The sequence below is a fragment of the Ictalurus furcatus genome, chromosome 5 (genome assembly GCF_023375685.1).
Source record: "Ictalurus furcatus strain D&B chromosome 5, Billie_1.0, whole genome shotgun sequence".
Lineage (NCBI taxonomy): Eukaryota > Metazoa > Chordata > Actinopteri > Siluriformes > Ictaluridae > Ictalurus > Ictalurus furcatus.
In genome coordinates this window covers 28,460,572-28,483,107 of record NC_071259.1, presented here as the reverse complement: position 1 = coordinate 28,483,107, position 22,536 = coordinate 28,460,572, and the positions used below count along the sequence as shown (strand labels likewise).

At 40.8% G+C, this 22,536-nt stretch overlaps 1 protein-coding gene across 2 annotated transcripts in view; it reads right to left on the bottom strand.

Annotated features, from left to right (window-relative positions):
- trim33 (tripartite motif containing 33) overlaps positions 1 to 17,314 on the bottom strand; it is a 30,931-nt gene extending 13,617 nt beyond the window's left edge. Inside the window, exons 1-4 of one of the 2 annotated variants that reach the window (XM_053625622.1) lie at positions 16,481 to 17,314; positions 5,792 to 5,910; positions 5,501 to 5,648; positions 1,015 to 1,147 (exon numbers count right to left, since the gene is read on the bottom strand). In XM_053625622.1, coding sequence (XP_053481597.1) covers positions 1,015 to 1,147; positions 5,501 to 5,648; positions 5,792 to 5,910; positions 16,481 to 17,162 — 1,082 coding nt within the window. In that variant the 5' untranslated portion in view covers positions 17,163 to 17,314. The remainder of the gene's footprint in view (positions 1 to 1,014; positions 1,148 to 5,500; positions 5,649 to 5,791; positions 5,911 to 16,480) is intronic. The other variant, XM_053625621.1, reaches the window with a different exon arrangement.
- Positions 17,315 to 22,536: the final 5,222 nt, after the last annotated feature.

Here is a 22,536-nt window from a genome sequence, read left to right as displayed (position 1 = left end):
GGTATAAGAGGCATCTCATCGCTAATTATTTTTCAGGAACACCATGCTCTATTCGTTACCTACTACAGGTGTTTCACATGTCAGTATACAAAATGAAAGTCACTCCATAATGAGTAATTATTCTGAAGGCCTCAACAACAACAACAACAACAATAACAATAATGAGCAACATGACAGCAAACAGGTTCCAGAGAACCGGCTGGGATGGATATTAACAGAGAAAATCAAGTAAATAAGTAGCAGATTACCGTCTGTTAATCACATCCCCAAAAGAAATCACACCTTAACCTCTACAATTATTCACTTTCGAACTTTATTATTCAGTAACTACAGAGAAGCTACTGGGAAAGGAGAATAGTTAGAAGAGTTAGGAATACGAGTCTAGACCCACTGATGGATCCTGAGAGTTTAACCCTTTTATTTGATTAACAAAATCTGACAATACATCCATTGATAGGCAATTTTAACAAACAAAATATCAAAATATAACATTATGTAGTCATGTGGTTATCGCCAATAAAATATTTTGACAGCTTTACAATATTATTGAAGGATATAGGCATTTATGTTAATTACAAGGTGATGAAAAACAGCATAGTACCATCTTTGATGGAAGAATTAATATAATGTAATTTGTTACCAGACTTGACCTACTGATTGAGACAGGATTAAGTATCAGTGTCATTTGTCTGACAGTCAGAAGCTACAGGTATGACAGTGAAGAGAAAGGGCCATGTCTATGACCAGGTTTAGTTATTAAATTACCATGTGGGTGAGTAAAACAGGACTGACAGAGCTGTGTGTGGAGGAAGCTTACACAGCTAAAACAGTGCTAGTGTAACATCCTTACAAGATATTCTCAGTCTCAGGTTTATATTCTCCCTGGTTAAGCACGCCTGAATTCATGAAAGCCTTGGAAATAATCTTGGAGGACTGGGAATGTCCTTGAAAACCCAGCAGCTCAACTCTGGGGGAAGGTAATATTAACAGTAATGATGTGCATGGATGTCTGACCTGTGCTCTTTGTGCTCCAGCAGCTGGCAGTCTCTGCATGTCAGCTTGTCGCAGGTCTCACAGAAGAGCTTGAGTGCTTCCTGTTTGTGGATTGGACAGAAGACCGTCCTCTGTCCCGAAGTACTTACGGACTCTGCAACACCAAAAAAAAACACACAACTCTGTCAAGGCCAAGTCAACAGAGTTAAACACGATCAAATCATGCTAATGAACACAGAGCCTGCCATTTTTGCTTTTATTTTCTGAGGCTTTCCAAAATGTTGATGATTTAGCAACAAAGTCATGCTTTATTTCAAAACTACTAAAAAAATAAATAATATATATATATATATATATATATATATATATATATATATATATTATATTTTATATATATATATATATATATATATATATATATATATATATATATATATATATATATAAATAAAAAATCTCATGGTCAAAAGGGTATAAAGGATAGCCTTTCGTATTATATATATTTAAATAGAAACACTATATTGCCAAAACCATGTGGACACTTGACAAGCACACCTATATGTGCTTGTTGAATATCCCATTATAGATTTGGTCACCCTTTCCACTAGATTCTGGAGCGTGGATGAGTTTATTTGTGCCCATTCATCAACAAGAGCATTAGTGAGGTCAGGCACTGATTTCGGACGAGGGGACCTGGGATGCAGTCTGCGTTTGACGTCAGGGCTCCGTATAGGCCACTCGAGTTCTTCCACTCCAACCTTGGCAAACCATTTCTTCATGGAGCTCGCTTTGTGCACAGGGGCATTGTCATGCTGGAACAGGCTTAGGCCTCTTATGGCACTTTTCCACCTGACCGTGTATGTGTACAGTACAGGGTCTCGATAATACACTACTCCTGCATGAAGGCAAGTAGATGATGGCACCCACGTTTTTGCAGCAGAGGAGAAGCAAGCTAAGAAATGTAAAGCGAGTCGAGTCGTACCGTGCAGTGAAAAAGTGGCTTTAGTTCCAGTAAAAGGTGAATTCTTAATGCTACAGCATACAAAGTCCTACTAGACAGATGATTGTTTCCAATCAATTTTGTGGCAACAAATTAGGAAAGAACCACATAAGCCGCATTTCCACCAAAATTACCCGAAACAATGAACCCGAGGAACTTTTTTCAAGGGACCATTTGGTTCCTCCAGACCTTTCTTGTCCGTGTTTCCATCGCTGTCTGAAGTACCGTGAAGATTAGGCAAATTAGTCCGGTGACTGCACGCGACAAGCCCTTGGCGAGGATATGAAGCCTCAAAAGTATGCTACAATCAAACGGATTACTGACACAAAGTAAGCTCATTTTAATGATGTAAAATGTTTGCTCGGCTCATAAGAACACATAGCAGGCTCTGATTGGAACACAAACCTGGAACCAAACTGGTGGTCTAGTGGTTAGGATTCTGTGATGTATTGCTTTGCTAAAGAGGTAATTGAGAAAATGCTGGAAAAAGTACCACCTCCTGAGTAGGGACTTTCTGAGGGGAAATATTTTACCCAGAACTTAATTTAGACCCTGGTCCCTGTGGTGGAAACACACAGAGTACCTCCAAAAGTCCCTAGTTCCAGGGGAAAGTTCCTGCTGTGGAAACGCAGCTATAAGGGTGTGATGGTCAGGTTTCTACATACTTTTGGCCATATAATGTATTTATGGTAATATCTGCTCCAGTTATTAATCATTTAATTTTGTTAAAAACACAGTAGAGCCACCTCAGAATGTCCTCCAGACACTATAAGTGGGCTTTTCTGAGTACACTGTGCCTCATCTCAACTCTGCAGGCTTCTATCCTTTTACTAATAACCCCAGAAAACAGATTAACCCAATCTGGGAGGGCTCACGTAATTGAAAGTGAGATATGAAATCACACAGATCAACGTGTCTGGGAGGCTGCTGGTAAGAAAAGGGTGTGTGACAGTGCTGTTTCTCACCGAAGCCAAACACTTCCACATCTTTCACATGGATTAAGGTGAGAAAACTCTCCGTGACTGAAATATTGCCAGTAGGGGGTTGAGGCAGTGGTTAAGCGAGGCGTTTCATTAATAACGGTGCAGCTACTTAATAATTCTAAATCATATGCGCGTTGTTTGAGTGTTAATCAGTTCCTGAGTTATAAAACCGAGACTATAAAGTGCAAAAATTCCTGCAAATTGGAATGTTATTATTTTAGCGTTCACTGGCTTATATTATTATTAATAAATTATGCATTGCACTAGCTAATTAGTGTTGTCTCAGCTGTACTGAGCTAGAGAGAATATAATGCTGTGCAGCATTAATGACCTAAATCCAGATAATGCCTTAATCTCAGTCTAATCTAGGCTGTGATAGTGTCTTTGCACGCACGCACACATCATGTCTAAAATCCTTCCCTTGCTCCGTTTCCCCCTCTCAGTCACTCCTGAGTGGCCATATGGTTTAACGGCTCCTCTCCAGATCTGTTCGAGTTGCGTGTGCGGTAATGAAAACAGTGCGGCCCAAAGACCGACTCATTGGAAACTCTGCCTGTTGCCATAGCAACTGCATTACGATTTCCCTCCCGGTTGGACAAGGCCAAAACTAGCAAATGATTAAACTCTGAGCGTCTCGACTACTTATTAGTTCATATTTTTACTGTGAGAACTGTGCAGACGAAGGGGGAAAGGAAAAAAAAAAAAAAAAAACACCACCAGCTTGAACACTTGCAATGTTAATGAAACCTAGGCCCACCATGCACTCTCTCTCTTATTCAGGAACTAACACTGAACACAAATCAACAATTTATTTACAACTCCATTATGGCATTTATTTCTAAATCACTTTATCGTTTCAGCTTAGACATGGATAAAATGTGGGCCCAATCGTAAAACAATGCATAAGGGACCATGGATCGATCTCTCTTTTTCCACCGTGGACAAGCAAATTACGTATCTGGCCTCTCAGTGTTTCAGTTACATGGCAGCAGCAGGTTTAGTAGGTTGTTGATATAACTGACACCATCCTTCTTTCCCCCTTCACTCATTCAACGACCTGAGTGTACTCCCCCTATTGACTTTCCCAGAGAAAACTTTTCATTTGAAGAGAGAGAGAGAGAGTGAGGGGGATGGGAGGGGGAGAGAGAGTGAGGGGGATGGGAGGGGGAGAGAGGGTGAGGGGGATGGGAGGGGGATGGGAGGGGGAGAGAGAGTGAGGGGGATGGGAGGGGGAGAGACAGAAGGCAGGATGGGAGGGAGAGAGACAGAAGAGGGGATGGGAGGGGAGAGAGAGGGGGATGGGAGGGGGAGAGACAGAAGGCAGGATGGGAGGGGGAGAGACAGAAGAGGGGATGGGAGGGGGAGAGACAAGAGGGGATGGGAGGGGAAAGAGGGGGGATGGGATGGGGGAGAGGTTAGGGGGATGGGAGGGGGAGAGGGGTGGTGGATGGGAGGGGGAGAGAGGGGGGATGGGATGGGGAGAGGGTGGGGGATGGGAGGGGGAGAGAGGGTGGGGCAGAGAGAGGGGGATGGGAGGGGGAGAGAGAAGGCAGGATTGGAGGGCGAGAGAGAGAGAGGGGGAGAGACAGAGGAGCGGAGGGGATGGGTGGGAGGGGGAGAGAGGGAGAGAGGGAGAGAGGGGAGAGAGAGAGGGGGGGAGAGAGAAGGGAGGATGGGAGGGGGAGAGAAAGAAGGGGGGATGGGAGGGGGGAGAGAAAGAAGGGGAGAGAGAGCGACAGACACACGTGTGTATTATGTATGACCTACGTTTGTGTTTTACGTTCTGTTTGAGTTCGGTTTATGATTAAACTTTATGTTTGAGATCAGTTGGTTCCCACACCCTCCTTGCCCATCTTTATAGTTTGTTACAGCCGGTAGCACGTGCGGTTTTACCCACCGAATTCCGCCACCCGATGCACTACACACGTGTACCAAGGACGTGGCGTGGCTGTTACTAGGAACTATTCTTTTTCTAGGTTTATTAATTAGAATTCCCAGAATTAGGAATACACTGAGGGAAACAGTGACTAAGCTGAGGAGAATACAGTGCTGTTCAGCACTGTTATATAACCCTAACTTGAACACAACACGCAGTAACCTCACATTTATACACTTCATCGAGTGAAAACAAAGGCTCTAGTCAGATTCTAGTAATAATCTTTACATGTGTCAAGAGAATACCATAGCGCATAGCTAAAATGTCAGCCAAAGACATTTGGGCAAGGGTACGAACATGTTTCATCACCAGAGACCATATCAGGAGATGATAAAGATTTTAGTTAGATAAAGTCACCCTCTCGTTGTTTTAGCCTCGTTAAGTTGACTTCCGGGGAACAGAACATAGGACTGGACAGCACACCGGAGCTTTCACTTTCATGACTTGTCCATACCCCTAGCAACCTACCAAGGTCTCCTCAAGTTCCTCAACTACTCATCAGCCCAAGCAACAAAATGTAAAAAACATAAATGCATCGTATTTATTAAATCAGCGTGCTGCTTTCAGGCAGTATTAGCAAACTTGTACCTTGAGAGACCTCCTCTTTTTTACGTATCGTATGATCCTTGGTGAATTTCACTCTCTGGTGTGCTTCGATACATGTCTTGCATAGCCATTCGCCACACTCCACACAGAAACCAATGGCGCTGGCGTTGTCTTCACAGCTGGTGCATACCTGCAGTGTTACAGCCATACAAAACAAACAAAAGATACACTTCTAAGGAACATGTACACTACAGCTGCATGTTCACATGTAAAAAAAATAAAAAATAAAAATAACCGCTTAGTGATGCATATCTAAGGTGTGGATTTTCTCACCTGTGTTGATTTTTCTGTCGCAGTGTTAGAAGCCTCTGTCGTGTCCTTCACAAAGTAATTGTCCACCAAGTCGATCTGTTTGTAATCCTGGTAGCACACCGTACACCTCATGACATTCACTAGCATCAGGATAGAGAACAAAACAAAAAAACAAGGAGAAACTGAGAGATGCAAAGCATCACAGGATCACATGTACAACAACGTAAACCCAGGCTGAGTTCACAGACCCACTCATGAACCCTCCCCCCCCACCCCCACCCCCATATGAACGTACACCATGTAGCAGTGACTTCACTTATTAAATTTGGCGTCTATGCTTGCCATGTTTCAGCCAGATGGAACTTTTTAATAAGAAGCGTTTAAAGACTTGTTCAGACATTTCTCAAACCTCATCTTGGAATCGGTCATGGGTAATATATCGGAAGGTGAGAACGCTCCCCTCCCCATTATTATATTTCAACCCTGGAGTAATATTTGCCTAACCATATTAATATTAACCGAGGATTTCGAAAATCTCTCTCCACACATACGGAGCCATAAACGGAAAGCCAAGGATAAGCCTCCGGGGGAAAATAAAAAAAAAAAAAAAGATAAAAAGATACCAAGAGACGTTAACACCGGAATATTAGCTTAACCTAACTTAGAAATCCTGTATTATGAAACCAATACTTCACTGTGCACACCCACATATGCAAAACAGGGAGTAAAGTCTAGAGGATAATAACAATCAAGCAAACAAATCAGGGAAATTTTCATATTAATACTTTAAACAAATTTAGTTATGGAAATGAACTGAGCCTGAAGCACAAAAGGTGCAAATTACTTTTACATTACTGTGGTGTTTATTTTCGGGGGGGGGGGGGGGGTTGTTTGTGTTTTGTTGTTCTGTTATAATTATCGCAAGATTTAAGAGACATCTGCAACGATTTGCCTTTAACAAAAGGTTTTTCATTCCGAGTGTGCTCCAAACGAGTGCACGGGCATTACATTAATCTATCCATAAAACTAATTGAATTTCACTCTAATCCAGTTTTTAAATCAGATAATGAGTGCGATATGGCCTTTTCCCTTCCCCCTCATCCCCATTCATCACTCCCCCCCTCTTAATAGCCTCTTTGACATGCCATCAATTCACTTCCCCCATCTAGCCGGCTGCAGCCAGAACCGGAACGAACTGGTTTGAGCCTGTTTGAGCCGGCGCTCACTGCAATCAGCCAGTTCCCTCTAATCCCTGGCCGAGGGAAAAAACCCCACGCTGATTGGCTGCTGAGTGCAGCTGAAGTGAACACAGCCAGTGTAGATAAGTGATGGACTGTGTACACTGCACAGGATTTATTCAGAGCCTTCATTAACACCACTCATACATGTGCCATGAAAAAGAAAAAGAAAAAAAAAACACCTCACACAGAGGAGCGCTCAGAGGGCAAATAATCACCACATCCAGAGTGACTATTAGAGATTAAGGTTTGGACAAATAACAAGTCCTGCTCCAGAAGAGCCAAAACATTCCCAACTCCTGTGGGACTGTAAAACGAAGGCCTTTGACTGGAGCTCGATTTACAACATGAGCATTTAAAAAGTGCCGTTTCTTCTTGATGTGAAGTACTGATCAGAGTCATTTTCGACTCGAGTGGCAGAAATGCACAGAAAAATAAATTCACCAAATGTCCAAATAGCCATTTCTTCTCGCCATGTACATTTGCAAATGCCAAACACTGACCAATTAAAACTCCTGATGTCGGAGACACACAGAGATCAAAAATTAGATGTTAAAAAAAAATGAAGGGGGGGGGGGGAACAAAGCCAGAGAGATGGGTTAGAAAAAGGGCCACGTCTTACAAAACCTAAAGGAAACGGTACATTTTAAAAATGCAAATACTGACAAAATACAGACAAGCTCCTAGTTCAGAGTTTAGAAAAACAAAAACCTCGACGTCAAAGACCGATTTAAAAAAGCGACAGGCATCCGTTCTAAATCGGCGAAAGGAAAAGCACATTTTTAAAACGGGAATACTGACAAAACACTGACAAGCTCCTGTTTCAGAGCAGAGACACACAATCAGAATGAGGACTGTAACACAACAGCCTTATTATTATACAGACAGAGGCTTTAAAACATCAACCAACGCCGGCTTAAAGAGGCTTTAAAACATCAACATCTGTGCGTGTTCTTACTAACCGCAAAAGGGTTTTACACGAAACTCTTTAAATTACTGACGTGACAAAATCAACACACGGACGACTGTATCTTGAGAAATAAACACAAATAGTAAAATTAGGAGTATATGTTTTAATAACATCCAAAGCACAATTTCTTCTTTTTAACACACAAATACGGACAAAATCGTGTTATTGAAAAACTTGAGAGTTAAGACACGCAAATGGAGGTGAATATCTGCAAAAAAAAATGAAGGCCTCCATCTAGAAACATCATTTTAAAATGTCAAAAACATCTACAGAACACTATACACTTCCAACCGATCGTATAACTTTAAGAGGGAAACGTTTGTTAACGCCCAGTCTTTCAAGTGACATTCAAGAGGCCCCGGCGTCTCACATTTCAGTTCTCTACAAAAAATGAAATTGAGCACACGGTCATAGAAAAGCAGAAAAGAAGGGTTTTGTATGATGGAAACCGTTTTAAAATCGAGAACCAACATTCACAGCACAGCTGGCACATTATCATTTTAACAGACAAGAGTTCAATGGGGGGGAACTTCTCTGGTTCCAAGCAAAGTCAAGTTCAAAACTCCCACATGGACCATGTCTCAATTTTCGTTTGTAAAGCCAAAAAACAAAACAAAAAAAAACCCTACACGTCCCTTCAAAAATCAGTGTGTACTTCATCCAAGCTTCATTTCTTCCTTGCCAACCGTGACCGTGAGCTGCAGCCTAGCTTTGACCCAATATCACACTGCTGTCACTTCTCTATGGTGCAGTCTCGCATGATTCAACAAAAAGCGAAAATGTAAACATGTCATGAACCGAGGTGACCGGCGTTAAACGTATAAACAATCGCTCCAGGATTTTGCGATCGCAGGAATAACAGCAGATTTTCCACAGTTTTGGGCCAAGACACATCATGTCACATCATCACAACTCGCGTCAAGCATGAGTACAACTTAAAAGGTCTCGTTTACCAATAAACATCACTGAGAAAAACCGTGCGGAACAATTCCGTGCCATTGCGATTTCAAAAGCCGTTTTCTGCCAAAAAAAAATTTGCATCACAAATCAAGCATTTTTTAGCACAACAACCACAAAAGTACAAAATACAAACAGAACCCTAAACGAACCACAATATGTGGATGTGCGACAGATTAACTTAAAAAAAAAAAAAAATTTAATGCAAAGATTCTAACAAAATCATAACAATATAAAATTCCACACTTATTACTTAGAATTAAAAAAAAAAAAAAGCACTATAAACAACCATGTGTACTTTAAAGAACAGCAGCAGAATAAAGGAAGAGTTCGTCATTAAGCACGTGTTAATCTGAACTTTTATACGTAACCTGGTGGAAGGATGTAAGGAAACAAGACGACGTGTGCTGTTACAGGAAAATAATCAAAGACGGGGTGGTGAGACGCGACCCGAAACAAAGCAGAGTTACTCTTACTACAACAATGTTGATTATTTTTCTGGAACACTGCTTCCTGAACTGTTTTATTCCAGCAATTTGCCAACTATTACATAGAGCAACAGGGCTTACTTTTTAAATGCTTACAGTGACATTTAATGGTGCGACACGTCCACAAAACAAGCTAGCCCTTTTGTCACTTACGTTATAGTAGCAATAAACAGTCGGTCCTTCACCAGCCTCTTTTTTTTTCCCTTTCTCTGGAAGATAATTAAAAAAAAAATTTCTGAAGTTCTGAAGCCTTTCCCGTTGAGGAAAACTAACTGACCGTTGCAAAGCGCTGGCGCTGATGACTCCTTCCATAAACGATACATAAATATCATCTCAAAGAAATCTTCTATTACACCTCTCATCATTTCTTACTGGCTTTAGATCATGTGAAGTCCACCATACTAGTCCTTGTTACTATAGAAACGATAACGTATTACAACAAGCGCATTAATACAATCCTGCAATCTGCCTTGCAGCTATAACTACTCATCAGAGCTGCTGTTATAGAAAATGAATCAACACCTTCTGACCAATCAAATTCGAGGATTCAGCAGTGCAGTGGTATAAAACAAATGAATCCAACCAACAAGTTCGATAACTATGACTTGCCTATCCAGCATAAAAGATTTTTTTTTTTGAAGATGGACTCTCTTATCCTTGTAATTAATAAAATTAAAGCGCACACACACACACACACACACACCACTAATCACTAGAACCTAATATGAGGGGAAGTCATAATGATGAAGTGATGCAGTTCCTTCCCTTTTTCATTCATCCTTGCTGATATTATTTGATTGAATTACATCATGTCGAGCTGGTACAATGGACAGGTGAGATTAAATGACATAACAGGAAGTGGTTACGGCACAATGCAGATATTTTATGAATAAGAACACATGTACTATCCCTCACACATGATGCTAAAAGTAAAACTGACCTTTTCACCCCAAGGGAATTTTAAAATGATTTTCATATATTTCTTTCTGCGTATAAGCTTCGGAAAGCAGATTCGGTCCGAACACGACTAGGGGCCTCCACAGGTCACCGTGTAACTCCAGTACAGCCACAATGTGAGGAGCTCTCACTTTCCAAGGGTCATGCTTTTCCACCTTATGGTGTGACTACATAAAGCACTGAACTCACTCGAGAATATCGTGTAGTGTAGTGCAGTGGTTCTCAAACTTTTTAAGCGTGAGGCTCCCCTTGTGTATGGTGCATCCTTGTGTGTGGCCCACTAGAGTCGTCAAATTTTCGCAATTTCATTTTTTCCCCATGCTAGGCTCTTCTGTATTAACTTTCTCAGAAAGACACTCTATATCCTCTATCTAAAATCTTATCCATTTTAACTAGTCTTAGGGTTTATCCACCTGTGGCGAACAGTACACTAGGATATCAACAGATGTTTCCGTTTGGTGTGTGTCTTAGTGTGTTGTGTATAATTGATTCTATGTGGCCAACCATTTGAGAACCACTGGTGTAGTGTATAACGCAGAGCTTTAAAAAAAACAAAAAAAAAACAAAAAGGGAATCTGAAAAACTAAAGCTTGTAACTAAAGCCCCACCCCCAAATTAGAGGAGACCAGGTATAATGATCATCTATTCTATATCAAATAAATCTATAACCTAATCTATAGTCTGTTTATGATAGATTTTTTATTTTTGTGTTTGTCTATATATAACCTAATCTATAATCCGTTTTTGATAGATTTTTTTTTATTTTGCATTTACGCACTTTTTAAATTACTTTTCATAAATTATGATTTTTTTAAATAACTTATGACTTTTATAAAACTATATATACACTGGGGCAGTGGTGGCTTGGTGGTTAAGGCTCTGGGTTATTGATCGGGGGTTCAAGCCCCAGCACTGCCAAGCTGCGACTGTTAGGCCTTTGAGCAAGGTTCTTAACCCTCTCTGCTCCAGGGGTGCTGTATCATGGCTGACCCTGTGCTCTAACCACAGCTTCCTGACATGGACATTCCGCATGCTGGGGTATGCGAGGAAAAGAATTTCACTGTGCATATGTATAAGTGAACAATAAAGACTCATTATATAACGGACAGATATAGAACTTGAATGATATAAAATGTTTCTGAACACTATAACTACTTTAAACAAGAGAACTAGGCTGTAATAACACGCACTATTTTACATGTAAAATATGTTGCCTTACATTTGTCTTGCGTTCAAAAACATTCGCATGCGAATGGCGTAAATCGGGACGAAGGGCGCGTCTCGTTATCCATGACATTGTTAGATCTCCGGCTCTCTGCTCCTCACTGAACAGAGCAGACGCAGAGAGAGGTGTGAGCGCAGAGGGAAAGCAAGACCTCGCACTTGCAGGACAGTACTGGCGACATTTGGCAAGTCGCTAGGTGCTTTTTTTCGCAACAAAAAGAAAGTTGCTAAAGGGGTCTAAGTTGGCAACACTGGTCTGCACTGACAGTTAGATAAAAGGCAGCTAAGCTCCGCCTCTCCCCAGCAAAAAGAAAATACAGAGAGAGAGGGAACGCGGGGTTTTTCATTTATACACATTCTATTTGAAAAACAATAAAATAGACAGAGTACCCAAATGATGCCCTGTCTGCGTTTTTTTCTTCCTGAAAACAATTTGTGCCCCTCCCTCTTCGGACCTCTCCCCCCGGCTCGAGAACCACCGGTCTAACGCATGTATAATTTGGAGATCATTTGGAGTTTGATGCTCAGGAATGATACCTAAATCACAGGCACACACACTTTCTCACGTGGAATACTAAAGAAGATTTCAAGTGATCAAGCTAATGAGGATTTAAGTTAAGCTTTTTGGTAAACATATTAAAATAACTAACTTTCATTCATTTGTTTGTTCCTCTACATTAAGCTCTTTATCCTGGTCAGAGTGACGGTGGATCCAAGGCCTATCCCGGGAACACCGCGTCTGACGTGAGAACAGACCTCAACACGTGCACCACACACACACACGAGGGTAAATTTAGAGTAGCCAGCAGGTTTCCTGCAGGAAACAGGAGAACCGGTAGGAAACCCACACAAACACGAGGAGGACATGACGGCAACCCGAGCTCACGATTGAGCTGTGGACCCTGGATGTATAGAATTGCACATTTTAATGTATATCAGAGGTACATTAAAATCATTTTAAAACATGCAAACTTTTCATTTTTGCATTAAAATTTTCCAACGGTAGCTTTATAAACTGTCGTCGATACGCACCGTGCCGCGTCACCACCTTCTCTACGCACTTTATGTTTATTCTTTAGTAGGACACTGCCGAGCAACATTCAGTTGCCAGTGCACGTGAATCACAAAGCAAATTCATGACACGAACTTCAGAAGCGTGAGCAAATACAAACCGTAATATCTTTCTTTTTTTTCCTCCCCCCAAAACACCCCGTCAGTTGTCCCGCACGTCCGTGTCAATCCCGAGTGATCTGAAAACTGCATTTTCTTCCGTTTCAAAACACTCGCCATCTACGCTGGAGATTTCATAACTTTTTCCAAAAATTGCTCGTCCGCACTGAAACGTCAGAAAACGCTTACGTCGCTACACTTACATTACATGCGAATAAACGTCCGAAGCTCTGGCCCACGTCATTTCCGTCGAGCGTCCATTTACTTTCAGTCTCCGCACTTGTCCTCGTGTTCCGGTGCCGAATAGCAATTGCAAAAATAAATAAATAAATAAATAAATAAATGAACATTCCGTCCAACTTGAAAAAATGCAATGTGAAGGTTGTACAAAGCTATCAAACTGGATAGCAGGCACAACAACTGCAAGTACAACATCGTCGACCATCTTGTTTGTTTCAAGTTGAATGGATCACGTGACTGCGTCACATGACTAAAAACACACCATCGTCGTTAAATATCTCCATTTTCTCGGTCCTCACTACAACATGAAAACTTCGTTTTCAAATTTATCCACTTGGGAGAACGTTTTCAAAAACCTCAGTTTTCGCTGGACAAAAACACCGTCTCAGTGTGAACACAAGGCCAAAACATAGAGGAAAAAGATGTGCTTTTAAATTCATCCAGATTAATGTGGATGCTTACACATTACACATGCTTACATCAGATTTTAGCCTCTTTATCTAGAATTGTTTTTTTTTTTATTTTATTTTAAAAACACAACCATTAACTAGTTAGCTTCTGAAACGCTCCAGTTCTTTATGTCCACTGCATCTTTGTGTGAACTTCATGTACCGAAAATGTAAGTTTCCTACCACAGGAAACTTTTCAGGACGGAAGTCTTTGCAATTTCTCTAACGTGACAAGCTGATTTTTGGTGACTTTTTATAGCCGTTAAATTGTAAATGATAGCAGGAACTAACTTGTCTCAGACATTCCACAACTATTAACAGATAAACAGTATAACATGTCTTCTGTTTTAAAAAAAAAAGATGTATTAAAGTAAGTCATGGCAAACTAGTGACTTCTAGTTCATTATTTTCCTAACATCACAATCCATAATTTTTATATATAAAAATTTTATATTTATAATCGACTTCTACGTCCCTGACGCCATACAACAGAGCCTGAGATCTGCATATCCCTCACCATTTACTCACCCAATCCATAATGCACGAGAATAAACCTTTTACAGGACAGCTCGATGATGAAATTTTCAGATTCCATGCGTTTAGCTGTGCTGGATTAGCTTTTCCGGCTGCATAGGATGGAAAATATTGTCAACGTGGAAAACTCTGGGTGTCTGCGATTCATCGCCTAAACGGAATTTTCGTTTCAGGTTCAATCAAAGATGTCAGTGCTTTGCTAGATCTAACGGTCATCAACTGTTAATATACTCAGTTTCAAGCTGGGTCAGGGTCACGGTGGTTAAAGAGCCTTTCAAACTGAGCATGATTAAGCAACGCGAAGACGCTCTTGAATCGAAACAATAGATCCCAATGGAGCTGTTCGTACCGGGCACGATCATTTGCACCGCGACAAAGCGAGACCCCCCCCCCCCCAAGCTGGCATTTCGATTTTTTCCCCAATGCTCCACGATGAAACGGGTCGTCCAATTAGATTTGAGCTTTAGATCACGTGCCGGAGCTGCTGCTGTTGCACAAAAGGGCGAGATTGGTGGCGCTATAGTGCAGAAAGCTGTTTTGAAAACCAGTGTAAACACTGAAGGAACGTATTCTGGAAGAGAGAAGAGAATGGATGTTGAGTTCTTGTTATCGTTGGTGTCTGAGAACAGAGAACTTTTTGATAAAAGTCACAGCGAAACCCATTTTCTTTCTTTTTCTATGCTTCTTAACAGTTTGTGTACCTTGTGGTGCTACGTGCCAACATTTAAGTGATTCTTCTCAGTGGTCAAAGACGATAGGCCGATCAGCTGAATAGTGGGTTGCGCCACCTAGTGTGCAGCGTAAAATGCATTCGCGTCACGCTCAATGTGAAAGGACCTTAAAAGACAACCCTGGGAATGCTTCGCTCAAGGCGGGAGAATCCACCTTGGATGGCACCACACACACACACACACACACACACACACCCCCCATGGGCAGTTGACCTACCTGCATGTTTTCGAACAGTGGGAGGAAACTAGAGAACCCAGATGAAGTCCCTGCAAACACAGGGACAAAGTGCAAAACTCCATCACAGACAGTAAGCTGAGGCCTGGCGCCGTGAGGTGCCAACGCTACCCGCTGCATCACCGTGCTGCCCATCAACTGATAGCTGTTCATATTAATTAACAGCTCCTGAGTCACATGCTTCAGTTTGTAATAACAGACACATTGTGCTCGTGTCCTCCTCGTCTCTCTGCTGCTGAAGATAGTAGCATACAGCAGACAAGATTTACAATAGCGGGCGAATCTTTGTGCAAAACACGTCCCATTCAGTGCCACAAGGACCAAAAACAATACTGTGGACTAAGTGGGAATAATCAGGCATCAGGTAAATCCTGAAGAAGAAAAAAAAAACAAAAAAAAACAAAAAAACAAAACCATAAACAGCTTAAGAAACAGCTGTTCATCATTGCTTAAGGAACAGTGGAGCTGCTCAACTCGGTTCAGCAGATTAAAAACAACATACAGTACAAGTTATTTATTACAAACAGGAACACGTGTGCACCCACGAAATGCCAATAAGACCAGGACTACCTTCGGAAATGCCAACAAAATGATCCTGAATGTTCATGCAAAAACATGCCTCATTTTAAAACGACATCCTGGTTATTTCAGGATAGCAAAACATCACCGTCAGGAATAGATTATATAACTGTCTAACTACAGACCATACTAATCAAACAAAATGATGTGTACACTCCGTAGACAAAGTAAACGAAGACCTGATTCAAGCAGTCTCACTTTCTCTCTCTCACGTCCAATCAATAAAAGTAATAATAAAACACTTGGGCAAGAAGTTATAGGAAACTAATCAACGATGAGGTGACTGACGCAGCCCAGTGCGAAGCAGAGTTACTGTTACACCCCGATGTTGATTATTTTCCTATAACAGCATGTCTTGAAGGGTTTTATTTCTCTTATAACACGATACGACAACAAAAGACGGCTTATGTAAATGATAAACAAACCTCGTACGGAAACCTTCACCGTATCAATTATTAGACCCTGAGAATTAGCCGTTACTATGGAAACGAAAAGAGGACAAGGGCATATGGTGTGAGCTGCTGTTATAGAAAATCAATCAACATCTTCTGACCAATCAGATGAGAATTTGAGAAAAGCACTGGTGTAATAACGCCTGAAATCAAACGAGTTTGTGGATCTCCTGGATATCTAGATATTACAGAGATACTTAGGATAATAATTTGGGGGGGGGACCGTGTAGTTGTTGACTGGCAGGCCATGATTGCTAGCTGACATGTTTTTCTATATAAAGTGGCTGATCTCTGTCGTTATTTATGACCAATACCTCGTCCAAGAAGTTCTAGTAAGATGTTTAGAGTTGTATATGTTTTATAAAGCTCGTCATGTGTGATGATTATTGGCTTACTGAGAGTGATCAGGTCAACAAATTTGTTTACTGATCTCCGGGATCCTTCTGCTTTGTTTTATTTTATTTTATATTCCCCCCCTGTACTCACCGATATGCGTGTCCTGACCGTGGGGACCGGCGACTCCTACGCTGATCTGTCTCTCGGGTTGAGGGATACACTTTAGGCAGAAAGAGTGCAGACATGGCAGGAGTTTGGGCTCGCACTCGCGGCTCTGGAGGCTCTGTTTACACACGGCGCACGTATCCAGGAGGTTTAGCGGCACCGCGGACGGAGCCGAAGCAGCGACAGCGGCCGTTTCTGTACCGGGAGCGGGGGAAGAAGTGCCCGCCACTGCTGCGGCAGCGGCGGCGGCGACGACGACGGGAGTGGCGGTAGCCGTGGCGTCTACCGCGGGCAGCGAGGGCTCTGTGCTTTCTGTATTCGAGTTCGCGTCCGGGCTACGGTTAACGTTACTGCGGCTGGCGCTCGCTTCCCCTCCTCCTTCTACCTCTCCTCCTGCTGCTGCTGCTGCTGCTGCTACTCCTCCTCCTCCTCCTCCCCCTCCATCGGCGGCAGTGGCGGCGACGGGCTCGCTACTCTCGGCGCTGGGTGTCGGCGTCTCCGGAGCGGTTTCCCGAGACTGTCCATCGTCTCCATCCTTCAAGACAGCGTCTGTGTCGTTAGCCTTATCTGAATGTTCACCAGCGGCGTCTCCGTTAAGCGTCGTCGGAGGTTCTACCTCCATGCTAGCTGGGCTCTCTGTATCCCCTTGGCCTTTGTTGTCCGCCATCTTTGCTCCTCTTTGAACCGCCTGACGTGACGTCCCCGTACGCTGAGAAAATTCGCGGAGTCTGACGTCATCACGCTGCAGTTGCAGTCCGCCGACGTACGAGTCGGTGATTCATCCGGAAACACAAACAAACAAACAAACAAAAACTTTCTTCCTTTTTTTGTTTGTTTAACAAAACTTTAAACCGAAGAGCATTCACACTAACTGTAAAGCAAAATATAGTTATAATCATGATATTTTAATAAAAAAATCAAACAATTTGAATTTCAGGATTTTATTTAAAGAAACAAATCTGAAAACTTGTGAATTTTAAAATATGACATTTTGTATATAATCAATTTCAACTCATTTAGGTTTTTAGCTTTTTTAGTTTCAGAATAACATCCAAGGAACACAAAACCAATCTCATGAAAATGAATCACATGTAAATTTCTCACATGTAAATGAATCATACGTAAATGAATCATACGTAAATGAATCACATGTAAATGAATCACATGTAAATGAACCATATGAAAATGAATAAATAAATTAAAGACAAGGAACACAAAACCACCCCTCCCCCAACACCATCCTGACTAGCATTAGCTAGTTGACTAAAGTTAGCGCTAGCTGTCATTTTCATTTGCTGAAATATTTTATCATAGGCTAACTGAAGCTACAAAACAAAAATCTTTATGTGGCATTCAGATAATGTGGGAAAATCTATGTGTGTATGTACCCTTTCAACTTAAGAACAAGAAAGAAAGCCTTTATTTGTCACATATACAATTACAGTACAGTGAAATACTTTGCTTATCCCAGCTCCTTGGGGTCAGCGCACAGGGTCAGCCATAATAAAGCACCACTAGAACAAATAGAGTTAAGGGCCTTGCTCAAGGACCTAGCAGTAGTACTTTGGCAGTGGGGCTTGACCCCCAACCAAATCAGTAACCTAGAGCCTTGACCACTGACCCACCACTTAAAACACTGAAAAACAGTAGATAGCATTGCTGCTACACAACTCCAGAATGCCTGATTTGGTCCTGATCTCAGGCTACTGTCGGTGTGGACTTTTGCATGTTCTCTCCATGTCCAGTCAAAAAGCTATACCAGTTGCTTCACTTCTCGGTTTGGTACGAGAAATCAGGGCTATCAGAAATTAGAGGCTCACATGAATGCTTTTCCATGGTTGCAAGCTAGTACAATTGCTCGTTTATTTCACGAATGCAGCATTAGTTGCTATATTAGCACAGCAACTAGTATTTTACAATATTGGTAATGTTCACATGCAGATAAATTCCTTTTGAATCTAAGAGCACAGCAAGGACTCATCCAGGAAGTCACAAAAGAGCCAAGGACAACAACAAAGGACTTACAGGCCTTTCTTGCATCAATTAAGGTCACTTCATGACTCCACTATTAGAAAAACACTGGACAAAAATGGCATACACGGAAGAGTGGTGAGGTGAAAACCACTGCTAACTCAGAAGAACAGGCTCATCTGAATTTTGCCAAAACACACCTTGATGATCCTAAAAAAACACAGAACTCACAAAACTCACAAAAAGAACATTATACCTACAGTCAAGCATGGTGGCGGAAGTGTGATGGTGTGGGGATGCTTTGCTGCTTCAGGGTCTGGCCAACTTGCAATAATTGAGGGAAACATGAATTCTGCTCTCTACCAAGAAATCCTAACTGAGAATGTCCGGTCTTCAGTCTGTAAATTGAAACTCAAGCACGACTGGATTATGCAGCAAGACAATGATCCAAAGCACAGGAGTAAATCCTAGTCCCAGAAGTAAGTGAAAGACTGATCTCCAGTTATCGGAAACATTTGTTTGCAGTTATTGCTGCTAAAGGTGGCACAACCAGATTTTAAGTTTAAGTGGGCAGTTATTTTTCACATTTTTTTTTTTGCTTTAATAAAAAAATGGTATTGAGTGTTTACTCAGGTTGACTTTGTTTGATGCTGTATTTCGTTTGAGGATCTAAAATTATTTAGTATGAGATATACACAAAAACAAAAGAAATCAGGATGGGGCAAATACATTTTCACAGCACTGTATATTAGTCAAAAAAATAGCAAAACTCACAATTTAACTAACATTTTGAAAACAGCACATCTTTCTCTATTATGGAATTGTAATGAAAGATTGACTCAATTATTCTTATTATTTACAATTTACTTCTTTTTTTTTTTTTCAAATTGTACTTTTGCAAACACAATAATGCTTAAAAGGCTTTATTTGAGTTAGCTAGCTAGCTAGCATTTCCTAAATTAGGAAAATAGTGAAAGCTCTAAATAAATCTGATACAGGGCTGTGGGTCTGTGACCAAAGCTTAGCCAGATAGATTTTAACTCATATCGTTCTTCCCACTGCTGCATTAGTAAATAAAACCTGACAGTATGGAAGTCTTTATAACGGATTTATGCTACGATTCTTCCTCTTCAAACAAGCTGGAAGGAACACGTTAAAGTACGAACAAAACAGACAGCAAATGTGGAAGTGGCTAGGGGAAGTGAGGAAAACCGAAATTTGTTTCAACTATAAAAAGAAGATTTGATTGTATTTATTTCCTGGTGGAAACACTGCAGTAATAATCCAATAGTATGAAGATGATGAAATCTGTTATTGTAGTCACTTTTTATCTAATCTTTACACTACAGAGTACAGTAAAGACAATGGTCACTCACACACGATTCATCCAGAGTAGTTCATCCTAAGAGTTAACTTTGGTCTCATCAAACCAGATAACTTCATACACATATCTTCAATTGCAAATAGGTGGATGCTAAACAACTATTTACAATGTATGGCAACTGGTTGCATCAGAACTACTTTAGGGGTTTGCTAAATTGCATATGACAATTTTTTTTCCAATATTACTAATCATAATAATCTTTGTTGTGGCACTTACAATGGAGTATCATATTCACTAATCATATTCACTTTATTTACAAGACAGTAAGTCTTGTAAATAAAATGTAAATGTAAAATGTAAGTCTTGATAGAGTTACAATGCTGTACTGTTAGACTGTGTACTGTATAACAATTCTGTTTCTTTAATTACTGCTTTTATGTCTTTGCATTTTTTTGTAACATTACCATTACTGCTTGATGAGTTACATGGCAGTGTTTTTTTGTTTGTTTGTTTTTTTACACATGATACTCCTGAGATACCAGTGATACTGACTCCTTCTGCTCTCTGGACCTGCCTGGTCCATCCTGATGCTGTACTTCTGGTTGGAGTTCTCATCATTTGGAAGTCACATGCTGCTGCTGAGGATGGCCCACATGGTGCAACGTAAAGATCATTGAGATTACTGAAGATGGTACCGCTTAAAAACCATAAAGATGGCTTTGGACCTCAATTCATATGAACAGTTATGCTGTGATGGCTGGGACTACAATTGCTATGATAGCTTTAGGACTGCAATTGCACTCAAGTCTCCATCAGTGAACAGTGGACAAGTTCAACAAAACAGACTTCATATATAAACTGTAATGAAATTTGACCATGTAGTATTCGCACATTTATAGAAGGGATTTATTTATTTATAATCGCACTCTCCGGTGTCACCCAGATGAGGACGGGTTCCCTTTTGAGTCTGGTTCCTCTCAAGGTTTCTTCCTCATAGCGTCTCAGGGAGTTTTTCCTCGCCACCGTCGCCTCTGGATTGCTCATTAGGGACAAATTTATCATTTTAAAATCTATATCCTGAATTGATATATTTCTGTAAAGCTGCTTTGGGGACAATGTCCGTAGTTAAAAGCGCTATACAAATAAATCTGAATTGAATTGAACTGACAGGTGAAGTGAATAACATTGATTACCTCGTTACAATGGCACCTCTCAAGGGGTGGGATATATTACCCAGCAAGTGAACAGTCAGTTCTTGAAGTTGATGTGTTGGAAGTGGATTAATGGGCAAGCATAAGGATCTGAGACACTTTGACAAGGGCAAAATTGTGATGGCTAGATGACTGGGTCAGAGCGTCTGCAAAACAGCAGGTCTTGTGGGGTTTCCCTGGTATGCAGTGGTCACTGCTAATGTCTTGGTGCCAGATACTACAGCACACCTTCAGATCTCTTGTGGAGTTCATGCCACGACAGGTCAGTGCTGTTTAGGCAGCACACGGGGGACCTACAGAATATTTGGCAGGTGGTTTTAATGTTATGGCTGTCATTGTATAATGATGTAAAAAATTATAAATTACATGTTAATTAATTACCCTTACAGAGAAATCACACATATTTCACCTGTGAATAATCACATATAACATTTCACATATTATCACATGATGGCACATGTCTATTTGTCATGACACATGAAAAGCAGATGTTCACTTATGCAATGCATATGATTTTTTCAAAGGGGAGGATTTCCAGAAGGAAGTTTTCAGTACAAATAAGGAAATAAACCCAAATGTACACATGAACTCAATTAACCCGACACTGGTATATCATAATTTCAGAGTATGTGTCTTAGCAGTGTTCAACTCCATAAGACTACATAAACTAATTCACTTGTTCATCCTTTGCCTAAATGATTTGTATCACTTGCATTATTGTTTGAATCTATTTTGTTTCTACATTCTGAATTACATGACAAGTGTTTGAGTTTTTAGAGAGAAAAAAAAACTGTAGCTCAAAATGATGATCCAAAAAAAAAAATCTTTGAAATATGGTTTTGATAAGCTGGTTATTGCTGGAGCTCAACACTTCCAAAGTAGCAAATCAGAACCTGAGTTCGGGGGGGAAAAAAATAGGTAATGCTTTGCTAGATCTTCCCAAAAGTAATACAAATGCTTTATTTTGTTGCAATTGACTTCTGCAATAATAAAGTGCTCTTGTTATTAACTCTGCGATTTCTTATATGACCGTTATTAATGCACTAAAGTAAATTAATTTATTAGAATTAAAATATTACTTTAAAAAAAAAAAACATGCTTAGAATACTTGAAGACTCCAAGGAAGACATTAGCAAATGAGATAGCAAATGAATACCGGCCCAGACTTACCATTTAATCTGCCCACACATATTGCTGTGGCAAGACAGTGATGAATACACCAAATCTGGCTGCCAGAACTCTTGCTTGATGAGATCATATGTGCACAGCTCGAGTGTTGCGTTTGATACATTTTTGGCCCAAAAAACATAAAAATGAAAATGTTTACTGTTGAGAAACATTTGGTCCACAGAACACATTGCCATTGCTTTCAATGACAGCTTAAGCGCCTAAACTCAACCATTTTTTAGCCTGGATTTCTCTGTTATATGGGGCAAGACATCCAACCAGGAGTGGGTGCAGCATGACATGTATGATGCATCAAATCCAATCATTTATTCATTCATCTTCAGTAACTGCTTTATTCCGGTCTGGGT